The sequence below is a fragment of the Euprymna scolopes genome, chromosome 37 (genome assembly GCF_053919585.1).
Source record: "Euprymna scolopes isolate OS-2025 chromosome 37, ASM5391958v1, whole genome shotgun sequence".
NCBI lineage: Eukaryota > Metazoa > Mollusca > Cephalopoda > Sepiida > Sepiolidae > Euprymna > Euprymna scolopes.
In genome coordinates, this window is record NC_136518.1 from 14718206 (window position 1) to 14734111 (window position 15906).

The 15906-nt window shown below is 31.7% G+C and overlaps 1 protein-coding gene across 23 annotated transcripts in view; it reads right to left on the bottom strand.

Moving 5' to 3' along the window:
- The window catches only part of LOC145261098 (uncharacterized), a 446786-nt gene that overhangs the window by 57366 nt on the left and 373514 nt on the right, over window positions 1-15906 (bottom strand). For 14 of the 23 annotated variants that reach the window (XR_013864411.1, XM_080119308.1, XM_080119309.1 and 11 more), the window contains 2 exons: window positions 15510-15789; window positions 11802-11933 (listed from right to left, as the gene is read on the bottom strand). Coding sequence is in view for 20 of the 23 variants with exons in the window: in XM_080119308.1 (XP_079975434.1) it covers window positions 11802-11933; window positions 15510-15789 (412 nt within the window). In the remaining 3 variants the exon portion in view is untranslated. Of the gene's footprint in view, window positions 1-1723; window positions 1851-5444; window positions 5539-11801; window positions 11934-15509; window positions 15790-15906 lie in introns of those variants that run through there. The other 9 variants (XR_013864412.1, XR_013864410.1, XM_080119315.1 and 6 more) reach the window with 3 other exon arrangements.

The following is a 15906-nucleotide window of genomic DNA, read 5'->3' on the forward strand; positions in this document are numbered from 1 at the left end:
CTAAACTGGACAATTTTCTACAAGAAGGGTCGTTTTTTTTTGTTTTTTTTTTTGCGTTGCCATTTTTGCAAGTCATCATATCAGTTGGATTGACTTTGCTTAATTTCAACGCTTTCAACTTCCGGCCGCATTATGGAGAATCAGTAAGACGTCAGATTTTCTTTCACTTTTTTTTCTTCCGCCATCGCATTACGGGTTCGAGCCTGCCTTTTGCCTACTACCACTTTTTTTTTTTTTTTTTTTTTTTTTTTACACATCTCTCTCCAACCTGGATGCCTACTGTTGTTTTGATTCCCTCCCCTGCTACTACCATTTTTTTTTTTTTTTTTTAACGCCTCTCCACTTGGGGTTCCTTACTAGACTACCTACACACACACACCCGGACAACGCTAGGTACTCCCCTGCCCCACTTCCATTTTTTTTAACACCTCTCTCCACCCGGACTTCCTACTGTTATTCTAACTCCTCCCCACCACACCCGGGCAACGCCGGGTACCTCCGCTAGTTAAGAATTATAAAATTAAACTAATATCTATATAATGTACATAGCAGTGATGAAACGAAAATATCAGATCCTAAAAATCAAAAAAAAAATATTATAAAAGTAGTTTTATTTTTAAATAAAAGCTCAAAGTTAATTAGTATCCAAGAAATGAATATCTTGCCTGCCATTTTGAAAAATATCTCAAAGGGAGATAACTCAATTCAAACTTCGATTTTTCAGAATTTCTATTAATCACTTAAAAATGGTTTTCTTTAAGAAAATAAAATTCACATGATTTTTGGAATATGATATTTTCATTTTGTCATACGTACATTATACAGATTTTTCTTTATTTTAATTTTTTTTAATATAGGCGGAATTCTGTACAAGAGCCAACATTATTTATCAAAAACTAACCGGCATTACAATCATAAATAATAAAGATAAGCCTGATTGATAGAATTAAATTGATGGATCTATAATTTAGAATATGTACAGTTGAGGGAGATCTGAAAGTGAGAGCACTGAAAAAGGCACAATAACTGGTGGGGGCTAGTGGTATTATTTCAGGAGGGTCAGAGGGTAGAATGAAGACAATCATCAGGGAAACCTTGCAGCTTTGACATAGTTTAGCATTTGCAGAATTTTGAAGCGCTAATTTGTCATAATTTGAAGACAAGATGAAAATATATTTACTAAGAAACAAGATAATATCTTGTTACTAGGATTATAGATAAAAAGAATTAAAGCCTGTGACACTAATTAATGATAAATCTTTTCTTTTTTTTTTTTTTCAATTATTAACTGAACATATAAACAGGGGAATTGTTTACAAAACCAAAATGCATTCTGGTGAATGCAATAATGTAAACAAATTAACCAATATTCCTGGGTGAAAAGGAATGACAAAAAATAACGAAGAAAGCCAATTAAGCAAGGTTTCCCAGAGCTGTTTATGATTTCATGACAAACTTGTAACAATCCTTCATTAAATTCATAAAATGGGAACAAAACAACTGTGCCACATAAAATATTAAGGAATAAAATATTGAAATAACCTTTAAAAATTAAATGAAAAAATAAATGTTAAAAAATTAGAATTAAAAAAAAAAAAAAAAAAAAAAATTAAATCAAAAATATTTTAAAATAAAAACATAAAAAATAATGCAATGTTAGAAATAAAAACAATGAAATTGACAAAATATTTTGTTTCTGGATTTTTTAGATGAAGAATGAAAATGCGTATTATTTGAATCATTCGGACGACTGTTCAACTCTTGAGTGTTATTTTTCACAGTGTTTCGGTCAGTGTAATCTCCAACTTTCTTCAGGTCTATTCTGTCAAACTCTCGCTGAATTCAAGAATCTGCACAGAATTTCAAACAAAAACATGACAATTAGATTAAATAAAGTGTTCCATTTAAAATGACATACATCTTCCTGAGTTTGGCAAAAAGATTCTTAAGTTCAACAACATACATCTGGAGAAAGTCAGAGGTTACATCGATTGAAACGTGAAAATAACTCAAGATGAAAACACTAGTTTGAATAATCCAAAATAATATGAATTGACAATATTATCTTAGAAAAAAAAACAGCTTTATTCAACAAGTGAGGAAATAATGCTTTTTAATTCCATTTTAATCATTTTTGTTTTGCTGATAATCTAACAAGTCTTCCCAAAATGTATACGGAGATTTGAAGGCAAGCAATACACATTTGAAATGTGTGATTTACAAATGGGTCAGTGAGCTTCATATGTTTCTATTTGTCTTCCCATGAGGTACAAGTTAGACACTAGATGAGCTTTTAATGTGGGGAAAATCGGTCTTTCCAAAAAGAGGCACTGGATTGAAACAAAAGTAAAAATTGCCTCAAGAAATTCTCCTTCACTGACCAAGGGCAGAATAGATTAAGTGTAGCATCAAAACAGATACTACACTTTGTTCCTAACCAAAAGGCCAAGAAGTATCATTTTAGCTTTGCATATTAATCACTGTTTGATCATTTTTAAATGCTGAAACCATACATCGGTTTTGTATACGATTGGATTTGTCTTAAAGGCAAATAATCTGTAAACGATAGTTTTTATTTAGCACATAGACGTGACCCTAACAAATACTATGACGGCCTTCAAGTTCAAAATTAAAGCCTTGCTATTGGATGTAATTTTATACCATCCTAGGACGGCTGGTGAGCAGAAGAGGACTGAACTATTTCATAAGGTTGGGAAATATGACCGACTAAAAATGGTAGAAATAGCTGGGGAAAATGGATTTTTAAGTGGGGTAGAGGTAAACACCTTGCCCAAGGGTGTCCAAAGTAGTTTAGTATCGTGCATGGAACAAATTCTAATAGATATAAAAACTGTACCAAATTTAACTTATTACTAGTGTTGTGAAGATTAATCTGAATCAGAAAAATCAGAACTTTTTGAGACATTCGAATCGTATCAGAAAAAGTTTGTGCTTATTTTCTGATACAGAAAATTACTCTTAAGTTTTTTTTTTTTGTTTAAAACATAATTCATCAATGATGGCGCCAATGATAAAATCATTAAAATTACTACTTTCAAACTACCAATAAAACTAAAATTTATAGATTCCCCCCTCCCTCACATTTTTATGTTTGCGAAAATATATGCATATATTACATATGCGTTTTATGGTAATCCAAAAATTATACAGAAACAAATTAAGTTATATTTAAATACTGAAAGGTTTAAAAAGAATCGGAATTAGTAATTGTATCAGAGTCGGGAGAAATATTTGAATTCTCATATCACCACTTCTTACAGTAGAAAATCGTAAACTTCAATTAAATATTTCCACATATTTAAATCACAAGGATTGATAATAAAGCATTTTTTTCCAAGATATATTGTATTTAAAAAAAAAAAAAAAAAAAAAAAAAAAAAATTTAGAAGTAAAAAACGAAGCATGCATGAGACGTATAACATTTCGTAATCCGTTGAACATATTGTGAACAATGCTGTACGAACATAGATATATGAAGCACTTCTGTTGATATGGTTTTGTTACTACAGAAATTATATGGCATAATCGCGTTGACACACCGGTTCTTATCAGATCACCAAAGTTAAGCACCGTTGAGCCTGATTAGTATCAGGTGGATGACCATTTGGGAATTCTAGGGGCTGTATGTGCTCTCCGTTTATCTCGGCATTTGTTTCCAGTTGTCCTGTACTTTACTTGCCACTGGTATTTAACAATGTCGACTCAGGAGCGGTGTGGTGAGAGATTACACACCTCCTGCCACAAAAATTTAATGCGCAGGCAACCCTTTTGTGGGTATCCTTAGTCTGTCCAAGACTGAAGAAGCCTGTTTTTTTTTTGTTGTTACTACAGAAATTCCACTGTGTTTATGACTAAAGCTTATTTGCTTTAACCAATTCTAGCATCAGCTCTGAAAAACAAATCTATATATGCTATACTCCATGCTTGTCTTAGAATATGGACAGCATTTTTGTGCACACTGATTAACATCTCTTCATAAACATCTTTAAAGTTTTTAATATGAGAATTCTAAGTGGAAAGGGACTAAATAAACCGAATTCTGGACATATTCACAATATAATCAAAGAATGAGAATAAAAAAACAACATGCAAAAATTATATATAATATAAAAATCTAAAATTAAGTATCATATTTAAGAACCCATATAATAAATACACAAAAAAATATTAGGATAGGGTGGGTGGTGATGGGGATCTTAACTTGTGAGGAGTCATTGGTTTTCTGTGAATTATTGTCCGCATCACTTTTGAAAAATAGAGTTTTAAGGAGGAGACATATATAAAAAAGATGGGGAGGGCATATATATAAAAACGATGGCGAGGGCATATATATATAAAAATACAAAATGGTTATTAAACCTACATTAACTCAAAAGTTTGATTTTTCATATATAAATGTTGGTAATTCTGTTTAGCAAAGATGAACAAAGATTTAAAGGAATTCAGGTTGACAAAATAATGTAAATTAATGTTCTTTCAAAAGGAGAGATATGGCTGAAATATGAAAGACTGACAATTATATTCGAAATACAACAATTAAATATGGTGGTTGTCCAGATTTTCTCCTATATTAAAAAACAAAAATACAGAAAAATCTTTGATGTACCCATCACAGAACAAAAAAATCATATTTAAAAAATCACATATACTGATCAAGAAGTTTTATATTTATTATTTTTAAGTGATTAATTGGGAATTCATAGTCATTACGAGGCTGATTTTGCAAGTTTGAATCATTGTTGAGTTACCTTCCCTTGGCGACACAATTTTATTTTCTTAGTAAAAAATAAAACTACTTGATCAATTTATGTGATTTTTGGAATGTGCCATTTTTCATTCAGTCATGTGTAAGCATATCATACAGATTAAAAACTTTTTTGTTTTTTAATGTTGGTACAATTCTGGACAAGAACCATCATAAAGAAAGTCCCAACTTAATCCAGCATGAAATTCTAAGTCTTATTTTAAAAGGGTGGGTGGGGGAAATTTGCAGCATTATTATCAAAAATAGTGACTGGCAATTGCTTGGCTCAAATTAAAAATGATGTCTGAATCAAGAGATTAAAAGAAAAGGTTGCTCAACCATTCTTGGATGATAGCTGACACATGTGTCAAAAAATGCAAGACGTGATCACAAGTATTTCAATCATTTTTACCAAATTAAAAAAATGCAGAAACTGGTATAGCAGTTATTATATGGATTCTTCAATAATTTTTAACCGATTTTTGCAACAACTTAAATAATTGTAAAGTAAGATGACGATCATGAGAAATCTTAAAAATTGCCGTGTTAAAATTTTTTTTTTTTAATTAGTTACGACTGATTAGAATATGAAAATAGTCAAAAAAAACCAAAAAAACTTGACGTTAATCAAAATCAGTGCAAATATATTGCACAAACATATTGCAAATACTCACTAAACTGAAGTCTATATTTTTTTTTATTTAATATATATACATAATATATGTTCACTATTTTTTTCCCCACACTTTACGGTTAAAATAAATTGTGATAACCTGTAGAAGAAATTTAGTAACAAATTCATTTGGCTGCTGAATAAAAAAAAAAAAAAAAAAGAAAAGAAAAAATGGATGTGCTTGTGCAGAATAATTCAATTTCAAATGAATGCATTTCAGGTAAAAACACTATTACATACTTATGTGTCAGGATTAAATTAGTAAAAAATTACAAAAAAAAAAAAAAAAAAAAAAGTAAAAATTAAAATTAAATAGCAAGTAAAACAAAAAAAAGAAAAAAAAAAAAGAAAAAAAAAAAAAAGCGAATTCTAAAGTTTTTCCTCTTTGTTAATGTTACAAAGTTCTTAAAATCCAGGGGAGGTAACTGCACTATGATTTTGACAATATGAAAATCCACTATTTCAAAATAGAAAATGGCAGATCACTATTTATTTTTTTTTTTTTTTAATAGTTCTGGCAGATTTTCTACATAATCATCTTCCATAATTTTTATGCATTTTGACATGACATGCAAGTACATAGTATTTATAAAATGCATTTTTTGAAATTGAATTATACTGCACAAGCAAAAAAAAATTGAATTATACTGCACAAGCAAAAAAAAAAAAAAAAAGCTTCAAACTATTTTGCTCACTAAACTAAAGATTATTTGTAGTAACATTAAAGTAAATATTTAAAATGTCTTTGATCCTGATAAATGATTTTTATAAACAATTTAAAAGCTGGTTTCCTCATCTGCTGTCAGAACACCTTAACCATTTTTGCACTTGTTTTTCTTCAGACAACTTGTATCTCAGAACAATTAAAGTGTCTACATGATCATGAGGTTGTGAGTTCAATCCTTAGCAAAACGATTTAATAAGTTAAAAAATGTCTGTAACAAATAAAATTAGAGAAAGATACAGCCATTATTTAATTGCTTCCCATCGCAGGAAGAGGTGACACAAGGTCGGAAAAGTCAAGTCAATGCCCCTAAAGGAGGAGTACCGTAACGTTTTAAAAATTACCTGGGTAGCTCCGTTGGCATTCCTTGGTCAGTGTGCAGTTTGCAATAAACTTACTAAACCCGAAGGGCCTAGGATTATAGACCTCCTAGGATTACCCAAAACAAATGTCTAAACCCATCAGATACAAGGCCATTAAAATGACCCAGTTTTGACTGATTCTAGAGATCAGATTCGACTGGCATGTACCAGTGATTGAAATGAGTAGTCAAATGAATTATGCCAGTCAGGGAACCAGTGGCAAAGACTGTAGAACTTATGGACTAGCTAGGTTCAACGTCAACTTTGATGGTGCGTAATCACGTCTTCAGCTGGCCTCTCAGGCATCATTCCCAATCTTGGAGTGGTTTTGGAGCTACTGCTTCGTGGATGAACTTTCCTAGGTTGTGGCCTGCTGCATGGCTGAATCATCAAAGTCTTCTCTTTAAAAGAGATTGCATGAAATGGATCAACATGGCTTACTCTGTTGATCCAGAGATCTATCTACAACCACATAATTAACTACTTCCATAACTGAAAGTAGTTAAATTCATGGTCTCAGATATCTGACTAAAAACACCAGTTTTCGATAGCCACAGTTTCTTTTTCACACACAAGTTGTTTAGTGTGGGTGGCCATTATCACCAGACACAATGAATGATTCATTTTTCGTATCAGCTTCAATAAAACATCACAAAGCCTGGAGAATAATGCAAAGTGTTCAGTCACAATTCTACTATGGAATTAGAGATTGAAAAATGACTGCTCCAGAGCCTTACATGAAGGACCTGAAGAAAGGCAGAAGGCAAAACAGTCGAAACGTGATAGCGACCACGAGGAAACCAACCCTAAAAAGTTGTAAACCGTGAAAATTTCTGCATCCAAGAAATGCAAATATTTTGATGGTTAATAAAACCGGACCAAAACTCCTGATAGCCAGACGATGGCCAAAAACATACATGACCTTTTTTTGAAGCTTTTATCTTTATATAAATCTGTAGATATTAAAATCGATGTTGCGAGTGACACAAAGGTTTGATGAGAATGTGAAAAAGTTACTTGCAAAGCAAAATGAAAGAAAAAAAAAAGATGAAATGTTAAAAGATCAGGAGGTCATATTTTGTTAGTAAGCTATTAATGAAAAATGCATCAGAGAGAGGATGGCGGAGGAGGGAGGGTTAAATTGTTTTTTGGAGTATTAAAACCTAAAAAAATATCAAATATATGATGGAATTGTAGCCAGTGTCTGATTAATCTTGGCTGAATCACTTTATTTTTTTTATTTATTTATTTTTTTTTTTTCAAGGTCGTCACTGCTTAAGGTCGAAAGATCATTTGTGAATAAATGTTAATGAGTGCAAGACAACACCATAATGACCAGTCGTAATAAAAATTGGGTAAAATTTGATTTAAAAGAACGGCTCAACAAGAACTTGTTTACATTAGAATTGAAAACTACCATGATTTAGTTGGGAAGCAGTCCTGCGGTATAGAATTCCACAGGTGAGCAGTTCTAAGAAAAGAAACTGTTCATGGAATAGGGAGTAGGAGAAATTGTTGACAATGTAGCTAGACGAGTGCTTGCTGCAAATGTTTTACAAGAGGAGACCATAGATTGTAACTCAGTTGAGCACCTGCCATGAAAATAACAAGAAAGTGTGAGAAAGAAGTATTAAGGAGGATAAAAAGGGCATCGCCAACAAGATTAGGATGAAAAGGGGTCTCAATGTTAAAAGACCGGAAACATCCAATGATTGCAACAATGTTGCCCCTTACTTCTTTGTTGCCTTCTAATATTTTGGAAATATGCTTTCTCCTAATTTATCGGTTTCTTACATTTGGAACCCTCCCTCAACGATAAAAAAAATTTATTCTGTTCGCCAAGTGTTAGAGTATCTATGTTAAAACTCGGGAATTTCGTCAAGTACAAAAATTTGGTGCTTGTTCAGAATTAAAAAACAAATAGAAAAAATTATGATATATGTACCTATGACAAAAAAAAAAAAAAAAGACATTGCATTCAAAAAATCATGTAAATTGATCAAGTACTTTTGTTTATTTTTTCTAAAGAAAATAATTAAGCCAATTGTAGTTTTTCCATACCTCCATGTTAAGAATGGCTTTCTAAAATATCACAAGTTTAAATTATTTCGAATTTGTTCTCTTATTTCCAGCCTGTTTTCAAGATGGCATCACTGTTCGCTTAACTAAAAAGTTTTACTTTTTTGTTATATAAAAATAAAACTACTTGATCAATTTACGTGATTGTTCATGTACAACATTTTTGTTTCATCACAAGTACATACATCATACAAATTTTTCTTTGTTTTTTTAATATAGGGGAAATCTGGACCAGCACTGGAAATTCTTTTGTACGCTATTCTGCACAAGTATTGAAAAATCAGTTTTATCAATGGAGAGCTAATCGCTAAAATACCATCTGTGTAATAATATACGAGTCTGCTTCCTAACTGATTACAATGCAGTCATCTATAAGTCTACTCTAAATACTTGTCAATCTTGGAAAATCAAGGTGTCTTACGTCGTTATCTGCCCATGACACCCATTGTTTCTACTCTTCTTATGGCAATGAACGACATCCAATGCGTTCAATAATTGTCTTTTTTTACTTTTTCAACCTATGTATATTGCCACTTGGATGTAAGGGGCTACTATTTGAACTCGTGTCTAACAAGGGACTGTGGGGAGTTGAGCAGCGAGATGTCTGTTCACATTACATTTAAACTTCTGCATGTTAGTACAGTCAAGGAAGCAGGAAACAGATAATTCCAAAGTCTAGAAGTCCAAGGGAAGAAACTATTAAACTAGGAAGTTTTCCTGGATCTCGAGACTTCAAGAATGAAGGGGTGGGGATTTTGCTGCTTGTACATTGAGGGAGCACAAGTGCTATTAGTTCATCAGAGCACATTCCATCGAAGTAATTATAACAATAGGACTCTGATGCAACATTGTAACAATGGGAAAGTAGTTGGAGCTTGGTTGATAGTGTGCAACATTAGATTTCAAATTCTCCCTCCCGATGAGCAGTAATCCATCAGTAAAAAAAAAAAAAAAAATGGTATTAATTGAAAGTAGATATTGATATCATGATGGGGTTGAGAGAGAGAGAGAGAGAGAGAGAGAGAGAGAGAAGAGAGAGAATGAGAGAGCAAGAGAGGACCTCATTCAAGTAAGTTGAAGAGTCACCATGCAAACCCACAAAATTGGGCAAGAGGAAATAGTACTTCCACTGTAATTGAAGTCAGCTTTTTGTTCACATTACTATGTGAAGCATGCTCGCAGCACCTATGTTCAGTGGAAGAGGCAAACATCTGAAGAACTGCAAGATTACCACCAAATGTTGTACACCAAGAGGGGAAACCATGCCGATTGCCATTACATTACTAACAATAGGCGTCGGCTACAAAGTTTTAGACTTCAAGCGAGATAAATTATTTAAAAAAAAAAAAAAAAAAAATTATGAAAGAAATTAACTTTAACATTAGAAAAGAAAGAAAAAAACTTGGTAATTGTTGTGGTGTCCACCTTATGGATAACAATAAACCCTTCCATTTACTATAAAGAATATATTGCTCTGCTTAATGCACATTTGGCAGTCAGACTGACGTATAACCATTTTCTTCATTTGTTGCACTGTTTTTCTGTTCAATATATTTTGTTTCCACTAAACACAGAGTTGTATCTTTCTTCTCTTATGAATCCACAGCAACATACAATTCAAAAACTTTGTACATGTAATTTATGAAATTTATACAAAGCAATCAAAAATCTATTGGTATTCATGATTTGCTAAATGACATAACTTGATTGCAGATTTATTCTCATCTCGAGAACAAACAGTTGAAGTATTGAACAAACAATATGTTCGATCAATATTAAGTTCTTGTCCAGAATTTCCCCATATTAAAAAAAAAAACCCACAAATTAAGCAAAATCTGTATGATGTGCTTAACCATGATGGAATGCAAATGTCATATTCCAAAAATCATGTAAATTGATCAAGTAGTTTTATTTTAAACTGAGAAAATCAAATTTTATAATCTGTTTTGTGCTACTATCTTGAAAAAAGGGGGGGGGATAACTCAATACAAACTTATGACATCAACCTTGTAATGCCTACAATTTCCTATTAAAAATGATTTTTTTATAAAAAAAAAAACTTGATCAATTTACATGATTTTTGGAATATATTTTCGCTTAGTTACAGATATGTACATCATACAGATTTTTCTGCATTTTAGTTTTTTAATATAGGTAGAATTCTGGACAATCACCCAATACTTAAGCCCTCATACACAGATTGACCAACCAATTGCATGCTGCCAAGAAATATCAAATCTAGAACCTTTTACAAAGTTGTCTATAAAAGTACTAGGGTGGAAAAAACAACCTCTTACTGCCATACAAAACTATAACACACTTGTAGGCGTAAACTTTGTAACCTGGCTAAATGATAGATTCTATCTAAGCCAAAAGTTGAATCCTGACTGATACGAATACTGACAGCCAGAGTAAACCTGGGAGTACCAGCAACAAAGGGCTAACCCCTTTAACCTACACCAAATTCCCAAAATATCCAAAATTGGACCAGCACCACTGGATGCAGGTTCAAGTCGTACTTCCTAAAGTATAGATGGGATCTTGACAAATATTAACACGAGAGTTTTAGTATATGCAGTCTATTTATGGTGACACATTAGTTCTTGTTAAATCACCAAAGTTAAGCAACGTTGAGGGTGACCAGTACCAGATGAGTGACCATTTGGGAATATCAGATGCTGTATGTAGAAGGACATCGACCCTGTCCTGCCACTAGATCAGGCTGGTTGAAACAAGAGAGTGAGGTTGCCTCTACAAAAACCAGCTTCACTTTAAACTACCAGCATGTGTCATCCATCCCATCACCCCTAGGATGATCAGATGGTCTTCATCGTTCCAACAAACAAACTATTTAGTGTCTCTGGGTGTCATGGCAACAAAAGAGAGGACTGCCCCAAAGCTCCTAAATTGGGACCTCACAAGCAAATGCAATTTGAAGGGATGATTAATGGCTGCACTGAACATAGGGGTTTACTGGTGAAAAAAATCTGTTTAATTAGCCTGCCACCCTCCCTCCAATAATGGTTGGTGCCATAAAAGACCAAACTCCTTAAATATAAAGTCCTCACTTGAATTCTAAAATCTGACCCCACCCCCAAAAATGTCTCTATAGCCGACCCCTACTAGTGGCTAGTAATGGCAAAGTTTGCTCATCGACTAGAAAATTAGAGAGGAAGACAGGCTTTTCAGGAATCTTACCAATTTTAGGCCTAGAGAGGAGACTTGAGATTTGTTGATGGAGGGCAACGACTGGTGTTGGCCGTGCCCTGGGAGAACGTGATGGGGATATTTTGGATGACATAGCCTCATTGCTTTCAGACACTGAAGGCCCTGGAATGAGAAATTGATAGAGGCTTATAATACATTTTCCGAGTTTTTTGGAGGGGAAATTGGATAGAGGAATCCAGAGATGATGAAGGCTTAGCAGATTGTTGATATGGAGAAAAGGGAAGAGTTCTTCAGGAAAAAAAAAAAAAGAAAAAGAAAATCAAGATTAAAAGAAGAAAAAAAAAATCATGCGCTTAAAATAAGTAAAAAAAAAAAAAAAAACAAGTCTTAGAAAACAGATTTCTTTAAAAATATACATTCATTGGTTATTTAAGATGCAAGATACATTTTTATCAGGAATAATTTGGTTGATTCATCTTATGGTAAATTAGTTAATGGTAAAACAAAACCTATTCATTTGTCACTTTTTTCTTGTTCTAGAGTAAGACATTTGTTGATATTAAATAAACTCACTCTCCAGTTCTTACAGGACAATTGTCTCCAGATTCCACTCTGCAGTTTTCCTAGTCACTTGCTTCATAGTTTTTTTGATCAACTAACCTTTTAGAGATTTAAGGCATCTATGTTTCTACACAAGTTTATCCAGCTGAATGATCTTATTATGTGACCAAAAAAGGGTGTTGTTCTTTTTATTTAAAAGTCAAAATATAACTTCACATGTCCAACATATTCAAAGTTAGACCTAAATAGCATTAAGATAAACTTTTGACGAGCCAATTTTTTATTTGTTATTGTTGTACCATGTTATTGGCAATCTAAAAATAATGTACTTTGCTTTAAAAAAATTATTCAGTCTACTGGTAATCTGAAACATTTTTAAATAATCATTTAAAAAGAAAAGTCAGCACGGAGAATAAGTCATGTTAAATTGATAAATATAACAGTTGTTTAAGTTTGGAAATGTGTAACCAGATAAAAAATTTATTTCACTAAAATGATTTCACTACATCTTGAGCAGAGTAGATGCAGCTAGTTATATATAAAACTATTGGCACACTTTTTTTTTTTTTTAAATTTAAAAAAAAATTTTGATTCATGATTATGAGGATAATGCTACAAAAGAAAATGATAATAGAAAGAGCTTGGAGGAGGGTGATGAAAAGAATTTGAAAGAGAATCTATGTACGAATGAATTGCAAGATTTTCTTGGGAACTGCATTAGTTGTTGATACAAATTGGAATGACAAGTAGCAAGGAAGAAGAAAATCAATGGTGGATTAAAAATGTAAAGAATGTTATTTAATTCAACAGATGAAATGAATAAAAAAAAATATCTAAAATTCAATCACACTTTACAGATAGAAATCTCATGATAGAAGCTATCTTTGAACCTACTATAAAAATGTAGTGCATAAAAAAAAAAAAAACACGTTAATTTAAAAAAAAATTTTTTTTTTTAACTTGCACTGATTTTGATTATATCAAAAATATGTCCATGTTGTATAGATAAACCAAAAGCTTTATAGAAGAGGGAGCCTTTTTTAAAAACAAAGAAAAAGAAGTCAAATAAACACATACACAGTGGCAAAGAATATGTATACTTATGGCAAGTAAGCTATATGGAAACGTTTAATTCCACAAAGAAATCTTTCAGGCCACTTGCTAAAATTAATATTCCACCATCACTTTTATAAGCAAAAATCTGTATTTATGTGATTTCTTACTCTTTCTTTATATATATATATATATATATATATATATATATATATATATATTCCATTGCAGTTTCATTTAGTGGTTGCTATACAATAAACTTTTCTTTGTAGGATAAACATAAGGAGACACTTGCTGTGAGTTTTAAGTTTTGTTTTGGAGAGAATTGAATCAGGAGTTAATTATTTAACTGAAATGAGTAACATTTTACACTTTATCAAATTTTTCTACCTTATTGGCCAATTGCCTTGCAAACTCACATGATTCAATGTCTCAGGATTGGCTTCCACGGACAGATCGACTTGAAAACCTGTTTTCTTTCAGTTTGAAAAACATGACATCATTTGTTTGATTGATACTTTTGTTTTGTTTATGCTGTTTAGCTTTGATCTTATACGTTAGCCATCCTTGATTCAACTCTAGGAATGATGGTTTTTAACAGATTTGGGCTATTATAACATGTACTAAGTGTGACCCTTGTCAAAATCTACACTAGCTAACCTAATTGCTATTGATGTAGGATCAATAATATATAAAATTTATTCTATGACTGAAGTTTATAGTTATTTCACATCTAGTAATTTTTTTTTTTACATCTATAAAATTTAACATCTTTAGTTTCTCACTTAGACATAATTTACATCAATTGTCTGAAGATTTACATATTTTAGCCCACTTCAAGATTTTAAGTTCAAATATTGTAGAATGTTAGCCATATGCAAATTCCCCAAAACGGTTAGATAGTGTAATAAAAAAAATTATTTTTGTATATGTTACAATGTTAATTTTTACAGTTGATTCGAATAATTCTGTCATGGAAGGAAACAAACGTTTTTGTGTATCTTACTTGTCATAAATGTATCTTTATACTTCTGCTAAACACTATTCACATATTGAGAACTGTTGAAATAAATACTGAACCAAAAGTATATACATCATATATGTAATACAGATATAAAATACATAGTCGTTCTATGTCGATATGTAAGAGTTAAATACATTTTACAAACTATTTTTTTTTTAAAATAATATCAGGAATTTCCTTTTTTGGTAAAATCATCCAACTAATGTGCTTTCGTCTTTTCAAGTAGAACATCATGGTGTTACTTGATATTATGATGGTAAAAATACATTGTAGTGCTACTTAAACAACTAGAATATCTAAAATAGCTATTCAGGAATCTTATACAGGGCTCTACAGACAAATTTATCTTTAGTTGACCTTGGACAATGATATTTTTTTCAAACAGCCTTCGTTAAAAAAAAGAGTATATTGTTCTATAAAACTTTTATTGTTTAAATAATTTAACTTTGTTTTATAAAAAAAAAAGTTTAAAAAGATATTTTTCACTCAACAGTGAGCTTTGGAAGATTGTCAGTGAAAGAAATACAATCGCCAAAAGATAAGTGTTTCATTATTTCTGGTCGCCACTTCGAAAAATCACTTGCAATGTAGAGCCCCGTTTTATCTTATACACACGCACACAATTGATGATAGTTCAAAGTTCCATTTTATTTAATCACCAAATCAATAAGAAAAACATGTAACCTATAAAAACTATGGTTATTGTATAAAGATTTTTTTTAATTTTTTCTTAATCACTTTATATTCATACATTTTTTGAATGGCACAATAAAGCATATGCATGATGCATATATTATAAGCTGTGGTTATTTTAACGGTTTATATTTTATAGCATATTCAAAAGAAGGATACTTTTAGCCATGGAAAAATTATTTTAGATGTTGGATGATCATTTTTTTTAATTATATTCACGCATTATTCTTAAATAGCAAATGAATTAAGGTACACACACTTTAATATGAAATTTATAGACAGCAAAAATAAAGTCAGTTTTATTCAGTCGAATGCTTCTAAAACAAACTTAGGAGTTTTGGTTATTTTTGTTTTTTTAAATATAGTATCAATTCTGGACTGATAATTTTTTTTTGAATATCACTTACCTGGTGGTGAGATGGGCTCAATTTTAATACTACTACCATGTGATATTCGATTTTGTGGTGAATGAGTCTGTTCTGGACGAATCCAGTTGATATCGTCTTGTACAATTTCATAATCTTCAGAGTTGTTAGGGTTAGAATGAAGCAATCTGGGTATTTGACCCATGTTGCTCTCCATCGGAGGTGGCGGAGGAGGAGGAGGTGGTGGGGGCGGAGGTGGAGGTTGACTCGTAGAAGTAGCCACCTGTTGTTGCTGCTGCTGTTGTTGTTGGAGCTCAGCCTCCTGAAAAGGCAATATAACAATTTGAAAAAAAAAAAAAAAAAAAAAAAAAGGAAATAAATGAAAATATATACTAAGTGTAGTTATTAAACCTGATTAAAAAAAATGTTTTCTTTACAA